General features: G+C 35.1%; 1 protein-coding gene across 2 annotated transcripts in view; it reads left to right on the top strand.

Annotated features, from left to right (window-relative positions):
• Positions 1–17,460, top strand: part of RIF1 (replication timing regulatory factor 1) — a 64,669-nt gene extending 47,209 nt beyond the window's left edge. The window contains exons 26-36 of one of the 2 annotated variants that reach the window (XM_079782222.1): positions 29–148; positions 937–1,085; positions 1,443–1,523; positions 1,601–1,655; positions 2,365–5,619; positions 7,473–7,622; positions 7,920–7,997; positions 8,087–8,202; positions 8,965–9,118; positions 11,010–11,115; positions 11,593–17,460. In XM_079782222.1, the coding sequence (XP_079638348.1) occupies positions 29–148; positions 937–1,085; positions 1,443–1,523; positions 1,601–1,655; positions 2,365–5,619; positions 7,473–7,622; positions 7,920–7,997; positions 8,087–8,202; positions 8,965–9,118; positions 11,010–11,115; positions 11,593–11,807 (4,479 nt within the window). In that variant the 3' untranslated portion in view covers positions 11,808–17,460. The remainder of the gene's footprint in view (positions 1–28; positions 149–936; positions 1,086–1,442; positions 1,524–1,600; positions 1,656–2,364; positions 5,620–7,472; positions 7,623–7,919; positions 7,998–8,086; positions 8,203–8,964; positions 9,119–11,009; positions 11,116–11,592) is intronic. The other variant, XM_079782223.1, reaches the window with a different exon arrangement.
• The last annotated feature ends 3,075 nt before the right edge of the window (positions 17,461–20,535 follow it).

The following is a 20,535-nucleotide window of genomic DNA, read 5'->3' as shown; positions in this document are numbered from 1 at the left end:
TGATATTGTTTTATATGTCCTAAAACAGACAGAAAACTCACAATTAAATATGAAGATAAGTGGCATGGAAAGAAAATCAAGTGGAAAAAGAGATTCTTTTTTGGCACAACCAAAGGTTACAAAAGAAAATATGAAGTCACCAGCCAAAGTATGTTCTTTCAACATTTATTTCATAGAACTTTTAAAGTATATGTAGATTGAAAATACACAACTTCTAATTGGAAGAAAAAGCTGTTAGACTAAAAGTGGGATTGCAGAATATGAGTTTGGTCTGAAAAGACTATATTAGAATGACATGGATGTCTTGAAGCTTTAGTAGATGATTCCTTCTTAGTAAAGTTAGATCTACATAATACTTTGCATCCATTAAGTAGCAGTCTTCTTGAGATGGAATGAAACTAGATTTGAATAGCTATAACAGCATAAGAGGAAAATATTGTAAAACTTACATTATTGAATAGAAACAAAATGCCTAGGTAAGAAATCTATTTTAACCTCAAATCTGAAACTTAATATCTCTCTAGTTGCCATTTAACCAATTTATATTATTGGTATGTAGGGCATATTATTTAGGCAGCTGGAACTTGACTAGTTAATACTTCACCATGATAGCCGTAGATATACTCTTCTCCTGTTGAACAAATTGATTTCTATGTGTTGTCCTGAAAAACATTTCCCATGCTTTGTTGGTAAACACACACTTGCCTACTTTTTAAAGAGATATAATAATTTTTTTATTTTCTGAGTATTAGAGGTACAGTGAATCAAAGGGACATTTTACTAATTGTTACTAAGAAGAAATGTAGTTGAGTGGTTTTTGAACTCAAAACTTCCTACTCATTATCAAAAAACTTAGTGTTATAATAGAGATGTATTGAAGTATTAGAAAAATAATTTGGCAACTCAAATGTATATTTACTTTTTTAAAATTTATAGTTCAAACTAGAATCTTCATCCCCCAAAATGAGTGGAATGCCTTTGGAAGAAGAAAAGTCTACTGAATTTGTGTTTATACCTCCAGAAGGAAAAGAAGCAAAGGAAAGAATACTAACTGAACATCAGAAAGAAGTACTCAAAACAAAGAGGTTTGTAGTCCTTTTATTTTGAATTGAGTATTTTGCAGTCACACTCAGATTTCATGCACCAAACTATAGCTTTGTCTTTAGAACTAAGATACTGTGTATATTATAGTGTATTTTAATGCTGGAAAGATACACTAGGTAACTACATTTCATAGTGTATACAGCTCCCTAGTAATGCGCCAAATGTTTGTTTATTGAGGTGTAGTGTGGGAAGGAAAGATAAAGAAGAGGGTTTCATGGAAAATAAGCATCTAAGCCTTGATTTTTTTATTGTTCATAAAAGAACTAGATGTAGAATTGTAGGCTTTACTTTCTGATTGTAGGAATATCAAGATTTTGAACTTATAAAATATTTTTCAGGTGTGATATTCCTGCCATGTATAATAATCTGGATGTTTCACAAGATGCATTATTTTCTCAATATAGTCAGGAAGAGTCTATGTAAGTATGGAAGGCGCTGAAGTAATTGTTTTTTAAAGTTTTACTTAACTACTCTAATTTACGTTTGTTTATTTCAGGGAAATTCCTAGATTAGCTGAAAAATCGAAGGAAGATTCCAAGATGGCATTTAAGGTATACATATTTTAGGAGTTTTCAAATCACTCTTTCATTATGGAGTCTCTTGTATTCATTTTAAGATGTGCTGTTTAGTTTGTTAACTTTCACTAGCAGATATTAGCAGAATTATAGTCGTCGTTTGTGGGTGTGGGTGAGTTTAAATGTATTTGGCTTTATTGAATACTAGAAACCTAGTGCACAGATTCGTGCACTAGTAGGGTCCCTTGGCCTGGCCTGTGCCCTCTCACAATCCAGGACCCCTTGGGGGATGTCGGGGTCTCAATGCATGGATTCGGCCCAATCCCCGCAGGCCAGGCTGAGGGACCCCACTGGTGCAAGAATCTGTGCACCGGTCCTCTAGTATACATATAAGATCTTTGGTTAATCTCTTCCCACCCACCCCCCCCACCCCCTTTCCCTCTGAGATTCATCAGTCTGTTCCATATTTCCATGCCTGTGCATTGAGCTTCTGCCCCCTGGTGGTCAGTGCATGTCACAACTACTGGTTGAAACGTCGAACAGACACTTAGCATATTAGCCTTTTTATATATATAGATTTATCATTAGAAACAAGTTAGTGGGCATCTAACACCACCTTTGGAGTAATTACAAAATATCAAAAGTCAGTGATTGCCTTTGAATTACTAAGGCATTACACTAAAATTTCCCCAGAAAGTCAGACTTGTATGCTGGTTAATCTATATATATGTACATTTCTGTGCAGGAGGAACTAACGAAGAGTGACATTGTCATTACACAAGATGTTACGGGAAAGTGTGGTATGGAAGAACATCTTGAAAAGACTTCTGTTTCAAATAATGAATGTAGTTCTATTGAGGAAAGCCATCCTGGAATACTGAGCAGTAATAATAATGCCAAAAAAAACCCTTTAGTTTCATCAAGGAAAATTTCAAATGAATGTGCATCTAGTGCAGAAAACACTTTTGATGTTAGCAGTAGCTCAGTTTCTAATATCACCAATTCTGGAACACCCTCACAGCCTACAAGCCGAAGGCAAACCTTTATTACTTTGGAGAAGTTTGATGGATCAGAAAATAGACCTTTTAGTCCATCCCCCTTGAACAATATGTCATCAGCTATTACAGTAAAAAATAGTCAGGAAGGCATGGCTAAAACAGATATTCCACCAAAAGCAAAGAGAAGAGAAGTGGCTCTTTCAAAATCTGACTCTGAAAAAATAGTGCATGGAAATAAGAGGTCAGGCCTAAGGTCAAGTAAAGCTGAACAAACAGGGAATAAAAGTTCTAAGCTCTTAATGACATCTGATCAGAAGAAAAATACTCAGGAATCTATTGATAGCATGGTAGCCTTAGAAAATAACCCAGCTGGTTTGCTTAATCAAACAGAATGTGTGTTAGATAATCAGGCTCATCTCTCTGAATCTGCAGTGAAACATGAGGATACAATGCTTAAACCAACAACAGTAAATGCTTTATTAGAAAACAGTACTGTAGAGGAGAAAACCTTAGGAACGAATTTGGAATCCAAAGAAAATACACCCCCAGCCATAATACCAGCAGATCAAATGGTAAATGAGGATAGTCATGTTCCGATAGCTCCAAATCAGAAAACCCTTAGGCGTTCTTTAAGGCGACGTTCAGAAATAGCAGAGCCTATCACTGATAGCCAAGATAAAGAAAATAATCTTCAAAAAAAGGAAAGACATAAGGAAGAAGAAAAGACTCTTCAGAAAAATCCATTACATGTAAAAGATGATACGTTACCTAAGCAAAAATTGATTTCTGAACAAACTGTACAGGAAAATTTAATTGAGAAAGATACTTCACATGAGAAGACTTTAGGGGAAACCAGCACTAATACTGAAACTGAAAAAAATAGAAGAAAGCCAGACCTTGAGAATAGTAAATCTGAGGGAGATGGTAGCCAGGACATTGCAGATAAGTCCTCTGAGAAACAAGTAAGGGGACGGACACGGTATCAAACAAGGAGAGCATCCCAGGGTTTACTTTCCAGCATTGAAAACTCTGAATCTGATAATTCTGAGGCAAAGGACGAAAGTTCTAGAAAGAAGAGATCTGGAAAATGGAAAAACAAAAACAGTGACAGTGTTGACATTGAAGATCAAGAAGAGAAAATGGAAAAACAGGAATGTCTGCAAGTTGAAAGTCAGACACATGATCATAAAGCAAATTCAGAAGTGGACATAAATATAAAATCTCAGATTTGTGAATACAAAGATGAAAATAATACTGTAGCTCTCCAAAATTCTACGGTATCTTCAGATTTAGTGCTAGTTTGTGATATATCAAATACTTTTGAAGAAAAAAGTAAAACTAACAAATGTGCAGATGATTCCTTTTCAAATTCTGTATCAGAATTAAATCTAAGGACTAGAAATGCCAATAAGAGGTTACATAAGCGAGATTCCATAGAAAATAACAATGTGGAAGAAGGGTCAAAAATAGGGACATTAGACATTTCTTTGCCTTCTGAAAAAACTTTTCAAACACCTGAATGCCGACACAAGAGAAGTAGGAGGGTAAGGAGATCTAAGGGTTGTGATTGCTGTGGAGAAAAGTCACAACCTCAAGAAAAGTCACCCCTTGGGTTGACAAATACAGAAAATTACAATGTAAAGGTCAGTGAAACCAAAAAGATAGATGTGCCAACTCCTGTAACTGTATCAGAGACTACTGCAGCTAATATTCACCCTGAGGCTAAACTTCCAGATGAGTGTCATAGTGTGAATTTTCACTTGGGTCTCAAGGAGGAGAACGATACTACTATTGATTCATTAATTGTACCTGAAACTGAGCTGAAAGAAAGGGATATTCAAGACTCTCTTCCTTCTGAAATAGTAAATTTTAAAGAAGAAATGTGTGATATAGATTTTAAGGAAGCAATTTCGATTGAAAGCCAAGAGCCATCCAATAAAAAATGTAAGACTGTTGGCCCATGTTTAGGTGATTCCAAAGATATTTCACTGGAATGTTCTAATTTGGAGACCAAAGAAGAAAAGCCAGAGGCTGTACTAAAAATGGAAGTAAGCACAGAGAACATGGTTAATGTTGAAACAGATGCATGTAAAGTAAAAGCAGAATTCAATCCAGAAGTAGAAGCTATGCAATTGGATGTAGAGTGTGATAAATCTGAAGCTAGCTTCTCTGAACAAAAGAGTGCCAAAACTGGTATTTTTGAGGAAGAGGCAACAGAGAAAAACAGTATAAGAAGTGATGAATCTGAAGCAGATGCAGCTAAAGTACTGATTGCTGAAGAAGCAGTAACTGAGGAATTTAATTCAGCTATTGGTCATCCAGATAACACCACACCTATAGAAGTAAGACCTCAGTTAGAAGTTTCTGAACAAACAGCAGTTGGTGGACTAGATGGAGGAAATGATGAATCTGATCCAGGCTCATCTGAAGAAAGGAATGCTGAAATGGAAAATTATGAAGAAAGAGTAATTGGTGAAGTGAAGGCTGAAACTGACCATGTCAGTGAAACAGAGGATGAGGACTTGATTACCAAAGCATCAAAGTCCATAGAAGCTGAAACAAACAGATTGAATATAGAAATTGGCAATATTTTCCCTAACACACTTAAGGTGAACACTGAAGAAGGAAACGTTAACTCTAATAAAACAGAAACAAGCATTGTACTTAATAAACCTGAAGAAGTAAAATTAGATGACAATCAAATGAAAGGGGAAAATGATGGTGAAACTTTACAAGAAGTTCACCATACTTCAGAGAAAGTGAAGGAAACATCACAATCTCTGGTATCTGAAAGAGATACCTCTGAACTGATAACAGAAGACAATAATACATCTCCTCAAAAATTAAGCGAATTTGATCCTTTACTTCTGTCAGCAACTGAGAGTCCTAGTGGCATGCAAGCTCGCTGTATCTGGTCTCCTTTGGCTTCTCCATCCAGTAGCATTTTGAAAAGAGGACTAAAAAGACCTCAAGAAGATGAGATCTCACCACCTGTTCACAAGGTAGGGGTTTAAGGCTGAATCTTGGTTCATGTTTAAGTGGAATATTTTTGCATATGTCTTTTCGAATTAGTGTTTTGTTTTCTTCAGATACTTGGGTGGAATTGCTGGATATATGGAAGCTCTATTTTTAATTTTTTGAGGACTCCATACTGATACCCATAGTGGCTGCACCAATTTACAATCCTACCAACAGCTTTATGAGAGTTCCTCCTCCTCCACATCCCCCACCACCAACACCACTACCATTGACTTATTTGTCAATTTTTTTGTGGTTGTCATTCTGACCGGTGTGAGGTAGTACATTCCTGTGGTTTTGATTTGCATTTCCCTGGTAATTAGTAATGTTGAGTATCTTACGTGTCTGTTGGCCATCTGTATGATCTCTGGAGAAATGTCTATTCAGGTCCTCTGCCTGTTTTTAATTAGATTATTGGAGGGGTTTTTATTTGTGTTAAATGGTATGAGTTCCTTTACATATTTTGTATATAGACCCCTTATCAGAAGTATCATTTGTGAATAACTTCTCCCATTTAGTAGGTCTTTTCATTTTGCTAGTGTTTTCTTTCTTGGTGCAGAAACTTTTCAGTTTAATGTAGTCCTGTTTAATTAGTTTTGCTATTGTTGCTCTTTCCAAAGAGTTATAACCCAAAAGATTATGCTAAGACTGATGTCACAGAGCTTATCGTTACATGGTTTCTTCTAGGAGTTTTTGGTCTCAGGTCTTACATTTAAATCTTTAATCCATTTAAAAATATATATATTTTTTTATTGATTTCAGAGAGGAAGGGGGAGAGAGATAGAAACATCAATGATGAGAGAGAACCACTGTTCGGCTGCCTCCTGCACGCCCCCTACTGGGGATTGAGCCCACAACCTGGGCATGTGCCCTGTCCAGGAATCTAATTCAGGACCCTTCAGTCCACAGGCCAACACTCTATCCATTGAGCCAAACTGGCTAGGGCTCTTGAATCCATTTTGAGTTTATTTTTGTAAGTGGTGTAACAGAGTGTTCCAATTTCATTTTTTTCCTTGTACCTGTCCAGTTTTCCCAGCACCACTTACTGAAAAGACTGTCTTTACCCCATTGTATATTCTTACCTCCTTTGGCGTTAATTGATCATTAAAGCAAGGATTTGATTTTTGGTTCTACAGTATGCTATACATTGTTAATACAAATTAGTTATGTTTTGTTTGATAGCATCATATTTCAGTTTTATTTAGGCAACAGCATAGTGTAGTTTTTTATAGCCGATATGTACAGAATCTTGCCACTTTTTGAAATAAAACTAGGGAACATTTATATACATATTTAAAAATGTAAGTGCTCTGTTGTGTATTTATGTCAGATAGCTGATAGAGTGAACATATTGTAAGTTTAGAAGAGACTTCAAGCTAGAGCTAAGAAACAAAATTGCTACCCAATTGCTATGAATCTGGTACCCTCAAAGTTTAGAACAGAATCAATCTAAGTAAGATATACCAGAGGCTAGTTGGTACTATGTCAAACTCTTTAACTTGTTCTTTATAGTCATTGTAGTTAATAGTTAAACCCATAGAGTTAGTAGTATTGGATTATGCAATTTCTATTGCCACATGCACTTTCATTAAGTTTCTGCTACTGTGTCTGTTTCAATCTTTGTTGCTATAGAACATAGATCATTGGAATGACCTGTGCTATTTGTGAAAGCAAGTCATTAGGAAAAACTACACCTATATACATACTCTTGGTTTCTAGTGAAATGATTTAAGCTTCTAAACCCACACTCTTTTTGGGTAACCTTATAATGAGAATTTATGGTGTTATTTTTTAAAACTTTAATTTTGTTTAATAAAAACATGACCTGTGTTTTTAGGTTCGCCGAGTCTCCTTTGCAGATCCAATATATCAAGCAGGATTGGCAGATGACATTGATAGGCGATGTTCTCTTGTTAGGGCCCATTCTTCAAGTAGTTCTCCCATAGTGTTAAAAAGTGTTAAAACTTCACCTACTGCACAATCTAAGGTAAGCTGTAGGCTTTAAAATACACGTATGTATGCAGACAGAATTGCATTGTGTAGTTTGTCTTAAAATTAACTAAGGACAAAACTTGTTTGGTTTGGATATATTCTTATTCTGCCACTTGACATGAACAGGTTATAAAAGGCAGTGATGATCCAGCAAGTAATTCATTATGTAGTGTATTACATTTTAGATTTTCTGGAAGTATTAAGAAATTACTATATTCTAAATTGTTAAAGTAGAGTTGTAAATTTATAGTTATCTAGGGTTCTGAGTTTTTTTTTCTCTCCTTCTATCTAGCATAATACCACTTCAAGCAAAGGATTTCTGTTCCCAGGATCACGTAGCCCTAAATTTAAGAGCTCAAAGAAATGTTTAGTAAGAAGTGCTTTAGTTTTCATGCAACTTTTTTTTTTCATGTTTAGTGAGGTGATATCTATTTAACTGTTTTTGAAATTTATTCTAAGATTACAGAAATGGCTAAAGAATCCATACCATGCCCAACAGAAAGTGTTTACCCAGCTTTGGTAAACTGTATGGCACCAGTTGATATTATTTTACCTCAGATTACTTCAAACATGTGGTAAGTAATTATTTAGGCTTCTGGCTTATTCTTAAAGTTGCCCCTTATTTAAGAGGACTATTTAAATTATCAAAGTCCTCATATTTAGAATTGCTTTTATATGCACCTTTATACATATTTTAGAAATAAAAATTCAGCTGGGAAGATGGGTCAGAAAGGACAATAAGAGAAGCATTTATCACAGTGGCTAAGATAATTGTATGCTTATTTTCCAGGTGCCATGCTGAACTCTTTATTTACATTATCTTATTTAATCATAAACCCTATAAGAGTAGTGTTATTTCCACTTTATAAGATGAACTTTACAAAGGTTAATCCATCAAAGTCAGTCATTAAGTTAGTAAAGCATGAAGCACACATTAGGCTTAGTCTGATTCCAATACTATTGCTTAAACCAGGCATACACATCAGATTAAAATTTTATGTTTTAAACTAGAGACCTGACACACGAAATTCATGCAAGAGTAGGCCTTCCTTACCCAGCTGCCAGCACTGGCTTCCCTCTAGCACCCAGGACACGGGCTTCCCTCGCAGCCCTGGCTTCATCTGGAAGGACATCTGGTCTAATTAGCATTTTACTTTTTTATTATTATAGGTTATATGTTGAGTGTCTGTCTTCACAGTAGGTTAGGTGGGCATATATAAATTCAGTATGGTTGAACTTAAATTAGGAAATTCACCTGGATAGACTCTCACAAATAGAGTAAATATAAAACTATATAATAATGTTCTACCTTTTATTTTTTTTTATTGTCTGTTCAGGGCAAGAGGACTGGGACAACTCATTAGAGCCAAGAATATAAGAACAATTGGTGATTTGAGTACTCTTACAGCATCTGAAATTAAAACTCTTCCTATCCGTTCTCCAAAAGTGTCCAATGTAAAAAAGGCTCTCAGAGTATATCATGAGCAACAGGTAAAAACTTAGATGTCAGTTATAAAGCACGTATAAACACAACCCTGTGTCACATACCTATCTTTTGGTCAAAAACGGACTGCATATACAGCAGTGGTTTGATAAGATAATAGTGGAACTGAAAATTCCTATCGCCTATTGATGTCATAGTGTAAATGCATTACTCGTGTTTGTAATAATGCTGGTGTGAACAAATGCACTGCGCTACCAGTCATAAAAACGTAACACATATGATTATGTGTACAGCACATAATACTTGATAATATGAATGACTGTGTTGCTGGTTTACATATTTACTAAACTTTGTTGTTATTTAGAATGTACTCTTTCTACTTAGGTAAAAAAGGTTTGCTGTGAAAGTTTGCCATGTTACCCCATCAGCAGCCTCCTAACTACGTTTACTTGATTGCATCATTTTACTTGATTTAATCTCATTTTTCTGTGCAGTAACATGCTGTAGCCTAGAAGCAATAGAATATACCATATAGCCATTTATGTTATAGGCTATGCCATGTAAGTTTGTGTGAGTACACTATGATACTCTCAGAATGACAAAATTTGCCTAATGTATTTTTCAGATTATATCCCTGTCATTAAGTAGTGCATAACTGTAAATGATCTAGTAATACAGTTACACAGTTTGTGCTTAAACTGTACACGCATTTCATGATGCCTTTTCTTCCCTTCCCTCAGGAGTAACTTAAAAGATCACATTGTAATTCCACGGAGAAGTTTTTCGCATTTATTTTGAACTGTTCTTATGCAATGTACCTCTCAATTCTTTGAATTCTGTTCTCCTACCATCTTCTCTCTTTCATTTATACAAAACTGGCTATTGAATTCCATGGCTGCGATTCTTAAAACCTAGATGTTAAAATCTATCAAAACGTTTATAAAAATCTTGCAGGTTTTTAGTTTAACAGTATTTTGATTTTGATACCCAACCTTTTTACACATAAACATTGTGGGTCATGGATATTTTCAGAGTTTCTGATGAAAGCCAATATTCTTCCCCCTATAAAAATATATGGAAAATTTTATATTATTTCAGAAAGGTTCATAGACTTCTAAAACCCATTCAGAGATGCTTTATATATCCATTGACATTCAGAATTGTGAGTGAATGGAAAATAGGATCTGTTAAAGATGAAAATCAGCATTCTAGATTTGAATCTTTGAGACTAGAGTTTGCTAACTACTTGAAAGTCCTAGAATTAGCATTAATTTGTGTTGTGATTTTTAAACACATTTGTTAGTTTTTAAAAACCCAAATACTTTATTAGTAATTTTTAGTCTTATAGATCAAAAATTTAGTTTCTTAAGTATTTTCTGTGGTCCATGGGCCCTGAGAATTGTCTCTGAAGCATTATATAATTTTTTAAAAACTGTTTTATTGAGACATCCACATACCATAAAATTCACTGCTACCCCACCCCCACATACACACTTCAGTGATTTGTGTGTGTGTGTTTGTTTTTAGTATATTTACAAACTTATACAATCACAACTTCAGTCTTAATTTTAGAACATTTTTATCACTCCAGAAAAAAAACACCTCTTATTAGCAGTCACTCTTCATGCGCAACCCCATGGCAACTACTAATCTTTTTTCTCAGTAGATTTGCCTATTATAGACATTTCATAAAATTGGGGTCATATAAACCTGTGGTCTTTTGTGACTGACTTTCACTGTACATAATATTTTCAAAGCTTTATTTATAGTTTTTTTGGTGTGTTATTAGAACATAGTTTCTTAGCAATATTAGCTAAGCTAGTAATCACGTGATGAGCTGTCAGATTCTGTTCTGCTGTTAGTACTGTTGTTAGTCCTATTAAGAGTAAATTTCCATTTGTTTGTTTTGTTTTTTACTGACCTAAATGTTTAATCAAGGTGAAGTCTCGTGGACTAGAAGAAATTCCAGTTTTTGATATTTCTGAAAAAACAATAAATGGAACAGAAAAACCTCTGTCTGCTGATGAAGAAGGACTTGCCTCAGGTATATTTTAGCAAAGTAGGGCAACTTTATTTATAGATCAGTTGACTTTCTTGAATTGTTTTGTTATGCTGTTAGCTTTAATTTGACCATGTCTGTGAATTACACAAGTTTTTATTTTGAGCTAGTTGCCAAGTACATGAAAAAATAATTGTTTTACTGTGGTCCATGGGCCCTGTATATTCAGTTGCTTTTCTGTAATTGTCAACTCTACTCCAATAAGGATATGAACTAAACGTTGTGTTCTGGCCATACTTTTAATGAAAATGAAGTAAGTGTAGAGATTTCTTTAATGGCAAAGAATAAGCTATGTTAGATTTTCCTGTTGCCTGTTCTTTAGGAACATGGTTACATACCTCAGCCTGCATTTTCAATATTCAAACCTAGGCACTTAGACTTTATATTAACTTGAGAGGCAATATATATAACTTACGTTTTACCTGCAATACATCTAATTGTTCTTTTTTCCTCTTTTTTTAGATTTAGTTGATCCTGTTGCTTTAGAAACTCCATTATCTAAAAATCTTGTGGCACAGGTCAGTGCACTTGCTCTTCAGCTGGATTCAGAGGATCTCCATAATTATTCAGGAAGCCAACTATTTGAAATGCACGAGAAACTTGGTAGCATGGCAAACTCTATAATAAAAAATCTGCAGTCACGTTGGAGGTCACCAGCTCATGATAATTCCGTTTAGTATTTTAAGACAAAGTTGAAATTTTTAAAATTTTCACTGAGTTTATTTCATAAAATAAGTTCTGAAATATGGCACAATTTCAGACTGAATGTTTTCAAAATTGGTAACATTTCAGAACCTGAAGGGCAATGACTTATGTAAGTTCAATTTTGTAAATTCATTATGTAAGATGATTTTTTTGATATTACGTATTTTATTGGCTGCTATGCATAATTTTCCAAAAATTTTAAATTTACTGAAATGTGAAAGCAAAAACTAGAAACAAGCAGACATTTATTTCACTTAAACTCATGTATATTCTGATTAAACATTTTATGAAAAATACCTTATTTGAAGTAAAATTGAAATTTCTTATTTGGATTTTTTGCTGAACTGATAAAAGGTGTTTATACTTGATTTTTTTAAAAATTTATATTTGTTGTGCCTAAGGTTTAAGAAATTTGGTCTTGGTAAAATATACTATATGTGCGATGTAAAAGAATTAGAATGTTTTTCACTGATTTTAACTATGGACAACTTTTAAGAAAAACCAAAAATTTCAGGTTTTGGGTTAAAGTATTAAAGCAGACTTTACTAAAATGCACACCATTCATTTATTTGCATTAGCAAATATTTGTACAACAACATTTGCCTGTGAATATTTACTTTTTGGGGATATAGTATTCATTTTAAAATGCACGATTACTTGTACATTATGTATAGATTACAATGTTTTTAATTTATAAATTTCAGCTTTCGTTAATTGCGTGTTTTTCTGAAGCTCTTGTGAATATTTTTGTGTAATAGAAAATATTTTGTATATATTAAATACTGAGATATCAGTATGGACAATAGAAGTGCTTTGTGGACTTGCTGCAGATGTTTGTAGGATTCTGTATTTACAAATGAAACAGCAAATAGTTTTGTACTTAGTAAATAGTCTCAGTTAAAACATAAGTTTATTTTCTTAAGTAACCAAAGTGAGTAAAATTAATAGAAATGAGAAAGTGTTACATGACAGTTTTACTATTCATATCTATACTTTTTTTTGTCTTTTGGAAGAGGGTATCAGCCACTAGAAAGCATGCCTCATTATATTTCTTTTTAATAGAGTTAGAGTGTTTTCATTACAACTTGGACTAGAAGAAATTTAGTTTATCTGCTCTTTTCACCTGCACCTAAAGCAAACTTGGAAGAAATTTTAAACTATTTTTTTGAAATATGTGTGTTTTGCCTACTTTTCAAAAAATAGGGTGTATATAGTTAAAACATTTGTGAATTTTATTGACTAATATTAGTGCCTGACTTCCCTATTTGTTGTTTTTTTTTTTTTTTTCGTAATGAGAATATCTCATTTGTTCTCTGAATAGAATGAGTGAGCGATCTCAGTTTCCCGCTTTATTCAGAACTAACCCCTACTTGAAAAGGCACACATTCTTCAAATTGTTGGAAATTTAATGTTTGTCTCTAATTCGCTTCTATATTCAGAAGGGGGCCACCAGTCAGCCACAAAAAAAAACTAGTGTCTTTTGTAATTGTAAATCCATGGTCATTACAAATATTTTGGGGTCTAAGTTTGAAATTTTTATACCAAGGATGGTTTTAAAAGAAATTCTGGGGGCATTGAATTGAGGATTGTAGCTTGAAGAAATAACATGAAATATAAGAATATTTTTATATTGTCTATCATTTCCCAAATATTATTTGACAGTAAAGAGGCATATACTTTTTAGTGAACAGTTGTGTATGTGTGTTTCAAATGAGTCAAAATTACCTCATTTCCTGACTACATATTTTAATGTTTGTGTGAACTAAAAACTTGATGGTGGAATGAAATTCTTGGGAAAGTGAACAGTATAGCAGAAAATGGGACCAAAATGATTACCATTCACTTAAGTCACTGAATTTGATACTAGCATAGGTATTAATTTATAACATTTGTGATTTAACAAGGATATGTTTTAAAATATTTGAGGGCAAAGATTAATTTGCTAAGTCATCATTGTTGATATAGTTACAAGTTTATCTCTGAGGAACCATACTTACAATATTCTTGCCTTAAAATTTTCTGCAAATTTTCCCGAGTAGAAAAATGCATTAATGTTCCTTAATTAACTCCATTGTGTGGCTTCATTATTAAAGTTAACTCAGCTTTTTAAAATATTTTCTAATGGTTAATAAAACATGACAGTAATACTCAAATGTAATTTATTTTGCATTTACTAAAAGGACCCAGGTGCATTCAGAAGCATAGTAAGATTTTTTAAGTTCCAAAATGGATTTCATAGTGGATTTCAATTTTCAATATTTGAGTGAGCCCATTAAAGGTGCTCTGCTGTTTGAACAAGTTTGGAAGCCATTGTTGAATGGTGTACGGCTTTTGCTTTAATTCTGTATAGTAAAGGCTGAGTCAAGTTTAGTGATGATGCTGTTTGATAATGTAAAAAAATAAGACTTAAATCTGAACAATAAGAGCATGGTAGTTCTTTTTATGTGTAAGAATCATATGACTGCAAAGCAAGTGAGGTTATATATTGCCTAAAATAAAAGTGGCAGGGCCAGAAACAAAATTGTTAGGGGCAAATGGGATGTGTGTGTAAAGTATACAAGTAGAATTTTTTAAAAAGGGTAACAAGGAATGAAAAAATTTAAATAACTGTTTAAAACACTGGCTTAGTTGAACTTGAACAGGAGTTAAGAGAGGGCCGGGTTATGTTTCCCCTTAATGCCGTGTCTTCCAACTTTGGCTTGATAATTCAGTAAGAATTATTCTTATCAATTTATAGGGAGGTCAGTTGTTAACATTATTAGATGAAGACTTGAGTGAGTAGGGAAAAAACTGTTAACTCATCATTAGTACAACCCATGTCCAATTTATTCTCAAGTCTTTAGAAAGGTCTTGTACTTTGTATACAAACAGTGGAAGTTTTGACTTTTAGCAGTGTTTCTCAAATTTGCATGTATGTGTAAAAATGCAGATTCTGTCAGTACGTCTGTGGTGGGGCACAATCCTTGATTTCTCAAAAACTTCCACATGACATACTAAATAGTGATGTCTGTGGACTGCACTTGTCCTAGTGAGGCTGAAGAAGCTTCAAGCTGTGAGTTTTGGATAGCCCAAACTGATTTAAGTCTTTACAGTTATTGTAACAAAAAATAAAACCTAGTCTTTTTTTTAAAGTAACTTTCAAATTTATGAATTGGAGATAGAACACTTCAAATTAAAGTTCAAATGGCAAAGAAAGTTTAAGGTAGAATTTTGCCACATTTGGAGCCTTGTTAATGTGGAAGATTTATGTTTTTAAATAGGCAGATAAAAAATCTTATTAAGCAGTTTGGACAATGAGTCTTGGATTATGTTCTGATTTTTAAAAAATATTAAAGTAAATTTTAAAATATTAGAGATGGCATTTAGTTTCTAAATGAATCTTGCCTTCCCAAAGGTTAAATGGCAGTGAAGTTAGCACTGTGACAGCTCTGTCTTGATATTGTACTGAAGACGTCCGGTGTCTTCGTTAAGGTACACGGTTGAAAATTGCAAAATAGAGTTTGAAAGACAGAGTTGAATAATTGTATTCTCTAAACATGAGTGTTTCTTGGCATTCTGTTAAGACACTGTATTTCTCTCACATATTTAAGTACTCCTTTTTGGTAAGAGCTACCCTCATCCAAAGCATTTAAGAAAAGGTAGCTAGAAGTTAAGTGATGTACTTACTAAATTGTTTTATCAAAATTTATTGACCTCTTGATCTATGAAACAAATCTGGGCTTTGTGGCTTGTAATGGCCCAACTAATATATCTATTATATGCCAGGCTTTGTATATTGCTTTTGAAAGTATACATTAAAATCTGAGTCATTTGGATTTGAAGATGTATAGATATTTAATGGAACAGTAGTCTTAACAGAATTGAGTATTTATGCAGTTCTGTGGAATATAATGCTAAATTTTACAGTGTATCATTTTTTCTTGACATGAAAAACTCTTCACCAAAGAACAATTAAAACCGAACATGAATTGTTAAGCTGTATAAATGCTTACTCCCCTGAAATATACTATTAGGATGGAAGATAATCTTTTTTCTTCTTTTACCTGAGTATAAGTTTGAAGGCAGTATTTTAAATGAAGGTCACAGAGAAGAAAAATAAACAACCTAACTTTTGTCTTCATAGCAGAGGAAGCATTATCTTTAGGCCACAGTGTACTGATTTGTAATTGTGGGTAAAACTGTGTTATTAGACAGCAGGTTTATATGTTGGTAGAGATTGATGCACTGATAACTGATAAAATTTCCAACAAGAGGCAGCATTATTTCTTAAATAGATAAAATGCATGTAACTAGAAAGCTGACCTTCAAAATAGTGTCATGGAACTGAAAATGAATATAGTGTAGCAGTTATTTTCATAGTTAATTGAATAACAATACTTATAAGAATTTTTATTTTTATAGAATGGGAACTTTGTAATAGAAAAATGGAATTAAGAACACAGAATCAGTTTTGAATATAAGAACAAAGATGGCAGTCTTAACTAGTATGTTTTTATAGATTAGGGGATGATAAACTACAGCTGGACACCTGTTTTTGTATAAATCCTATGAGCGAAGAATGGTTTTTACATTTTCTAAATGGTTGAAAAAAAGAATATTTTGACATTTGAAAATATATGAAGTTAATATTCAGTGTCTATAAGACATGACAGTAATACAGATTTTATTGGGATACAGCTATGTTTTTACATATTATCTTTGGTGGGCTTCCGGCTACAGCAGCAGAGTTGAGTGGTCTGACAGACTGACCTGTATTACCTAGCTTTAACTGCCTGGCCTTGATGTAGATTTTACAGATTGCTGTTACAAAGGATAGTTTTGTTTTTGTTCACACATGGCATGTAGTCAGTTTGGTTATTTGCTTCTAGCTGGTGGGAAGAGGATCTAGCTTCCTTAATTTCTTAATCCTGTTGCTGTTATTTAGGTTTTACTTTATAAAATGGGTTCCCCTATTCCATTTATGTTTTCTTACTATTGTGCAAGTACACATATTCTAGAAGATACTAGTACTTTTAAGGAACATTTTTTTCTTTCTTTAATCTTAAAATATAGTTAATATGTTTGCCATGGATATTAAGGAACCATGAAGCGTCAGAGGAAGGCATCTGGCACTAATTGGTTAAGTCACAGTTTGCTTTCTGAGTAATTGCATTGCTTTCAAACTACCTCCTGTGGATAGACTTGACTAATACGCACTTAGAGAAAGACAAGAGAAGTCAAATCAGACATTTATTAGCCCTGTAATATTTTTGTTCTGATGACTTGATAAACTTTCTAAGAGAGCTTAGTTTTGCATTCAGAAAGTATTTATATTTGGTAAGTTAAATGACTTAAGTTGAATCCTCATAGAAGTACCTGTTCATTCCTCAGTTAACTGCATTAGTAGATCGGAAATAAGGGTGTAGTCAGTTTTATCTGTGTAATGCTTTATACAATGTTTGCCACAGCTGGACCTATACTAATAGTATATTTTCAGGTTCAAGACTGGATTGAGGGAGGGAAAAAAACCTTATGATTCACAGTAAAAATTTTCATGACCTACTGAGTTGTTATCACTTGCCAATTGAAACTGGACATTGAAACATTTTAAAGAAATGCACTTTAATCTGAAATAAAAGTATGAAAACTAAACCATAATGGTACTTGTTTGTTTGGTTTTGGGTTTTTATTTATTATTTTAATGAGACCTGAATTGAAGAACAGCATAATCCAAATACCAACTTAAAGTAAACATTGTATTCCTCTACAAATGAATCATTCATTTTTGCCTCCTTTTATGGCCTGTTTTTAACTATAGGTTTTCTGTTTTATGAGTTCCACACACTTTTTAATCTATATTTTTAAATTTTTTTAAAAAAGAAATGGACTTGGTGATGTTGAAGGATAACATTAGTTTATTATGGTTGCTATAACAACCACAGACAGTGGCTTAAACAGCAAATTTGCTGTCTTAGTTCTAGACTCTGAGATAAAGTGTCCTTTAAGGCTGTGTGGAAACTTCCATGCCTCTGTGTCCTAGCTTCTGGTGGTTTGTTGGCACTTCTTGGCTCTCCTGGCATATAGAAGTATCGCCCCCAAGCTCTGCTCTCATCTCCACATGATGTTCTCCCTATGTGTTTGTCTACTTGTCCAAATTTCCCCTTAGAAAGGCACCAGTTCCATTGAATCAGGGCCTACCCTTAGGATCTCATCCTAACTAATCTGCAATTACCCTATTGACAAGGTCATATTCTGAGGTTGGGGGAGGCGGGGAGGGCAAGGAGGGGATGGCAAAAACCCATAACATTTCACAGGAGAGTGGCATTGAGTAGTACCGGGGAACACAGGTCATTGAGAAAGCTGAGTTGAGTTCTGGCTTGAGTGTAATCTATAGACATTATCTCCATTATAACCTTTTGAATATGACATGAATTTCTAGTCACACAAAGGACTTCTCCAGTGTCAATGCACTGACAAAAATGGGGCCCCTAACAGATGGCTACAAAGTGGAATGAAGAGGAATGTTGAACATTAGATAGTGCTTTAAGGTGTGTCAATTGCGGTTTAATTTTTAGAAAATGTGATTATTAGGAATCCCACAAGGTAGTGGGAGGAAAGCATTGGTGGGGAAAGAGAACAAGATTAACCCTGAGTTGATAACGAGGCTAGGAGATGGGTAGAGTAGAATTCTCAACCTTTGTATATGTTGAAATTTTTTAATTGAAGCTTTTAAAAAACAAATTAGATAAATGTTATGTCTGTTTTTTCTTTGTATAGCAACTATAAAGTGCTTGGGCAGCTTTTCGAAGTGAATGGGAAATTTGAAAACTAAAACATGTATTGTAACTGAGCATATTGGATGTTCCCCAAATTTAGGGGAAAACTAGTGTACAATGGGATTGTTGCCCAGCTTAACCTGGATTTTTAACCCAGTTTAAGTGAAGATTGAAGACTTGGCATGGGGAGAGTGGCTCTCTCCACCACTTGGCTGCTTAGGAATGGTCTGCCTTTTTCTAGGGCCTATAAGTTTAATCAGGACACCAACTGTCTCTTGTTCATCACTCAAACCCCAGCATCTCGCACAGTGTCTACCAAACAGGTGTAGTCGCAGATCATTCGCAACTGGGCACTCTTCGCTAGTGTACTCCCTGAGTCTCAGACACATTAAGAAGTCTGTGGACACTACACTACTCTGATGCCCATAGGCTGGCCCACCATCTAAATCTAGCGGGTGCAGGCTCTGCATGCTGAGCCGTGGCCCTGGACGAATCCCAGATGCCGCAGGAGGCTGGGGACAGCGGAGGCCTATGCGACAGTCACAGTGGACTGCCCAGAGTCCTAGCAGAGTCTGCGCACCTCCCAGCAATGTCGGTTCTTGGTTCTTGAGTTCTAAAAAAAGAATTCAGAGCCACGAACTCTAGTGCTAGAAGAAGTTGATTTAGCATGCAAAGGGAGAGTGCACTCTAAGAGGAGATTTGAGCAGGCCGCTCAGAGAACTGCCTTGGCCTTTTAGAAAGTCAGAGGCAGAAGTAGTGAGCCCGCTGGACTGTGTAGACTCAGGAAGTAAGTTACAACAGCAAAAGAAGGGTTCTTGGAAACAGGTTCAGAGGATTAGCCTGGGATGACCTGCTGCTGCCCACTACTCCCCTGGTTGCAAGTCTTGTGTGTCCCTTAGAGCTTAGGAAAAAGAAAGCAAAGATACATGCCTGAAGAAGGCACAGGCGTGTTCTAGAGAGAGAGTTCACCTTGGGTCCTTTGTCTTAAAGGTTTTTATCTGTTTACTAAAGGAGGAATTTTAGGAGGTCTCAGGGAAGGATCTCAACAGAATATTCATCAGCTTTCCAGGGGTGTCCTTCAATATACCAATTCATCAAAATGAGAGTGTAGCCCTGGCCAGAGAGGCTCGATTTGAGTATCGTCCCTTTTATAGAAAGGTTGGGGTTTGATTCCCAGTCAGGACACATTACCTAGTTAGGGGTCCTCAAACTTTTTAAATGGGGGGCCAGTTCACTGTCCCTCAGACCGTTGGAGGGCTGGACTATAGTTAAAAAAAACTATGAACAAATTCCTATGCACACTGCACATATCTTATTTTGAAGTAAAAAAACAAAACGGCAAAAACACCCGCATGTGGCCTTCGGGCCGTAGTTTGAGGACGCCTGATAGATTGTAGGTTCAATCCCTAGTTGGGCACGTAAGGGAAGGCAACCAATTGATGTGTCTCTCTGACATCAATGTTTCTCCCCCTCTATTAAAAAGAGGGGGAGAAACATGGTTAGGATCATGGTCTCTACTGATTGGTCATTGCTAAGGTAGGGGGTCATTGGTCATTGCATCTGGTCCTGCTGTCAGTCATGATGTTGCTTCATCTGGTTTTGCTGCTTTTCTGGGCCTGGAACTGAAACACAGCTGACACCTAGATGGTACCCCTAATTTGACCAAAACTCTGTCTCTGTGATCAACAGACCTGAGGCTTTGTTCCTAAGATTATTGGATGCTGATCAGAACCTCATGTGCCTGAGGGCTTAATGCTTAAGAGAGGGGTCATGCAAGGGAGAAGGAAGCAGGTGAGTCAGAGTACTGGTGAGGCCAATTTGAATCAGCTGTCTCAGTGTCCCATTTGCCAAGGAATTTTCCTGGCTTCTTACTACAGGCAGTTCTCGGGTTATGTCAGACTCGACGTACGTCGTTTCGTGGTTACGTTGCCATCTGCCATTTATT

Source organism: Cnephaeus nilssonii, assembly GCF_951640355.1.
Source record: "Cnephaeus nilssonii genome assembly, chromosome: 10".
In the NCBI taxonomy this organism is placed as follows: Eukaryota; Metazoa; Chordata; class Mammalia; order Chiroptera; family Vespertilionidae; genus Cnephaeus; species Cnephaeus nilssonii.
Note: the sequence above shows the minus strand (reverse complement) of the source record. Positions and strands in the feature narration are given on the sequence as shown.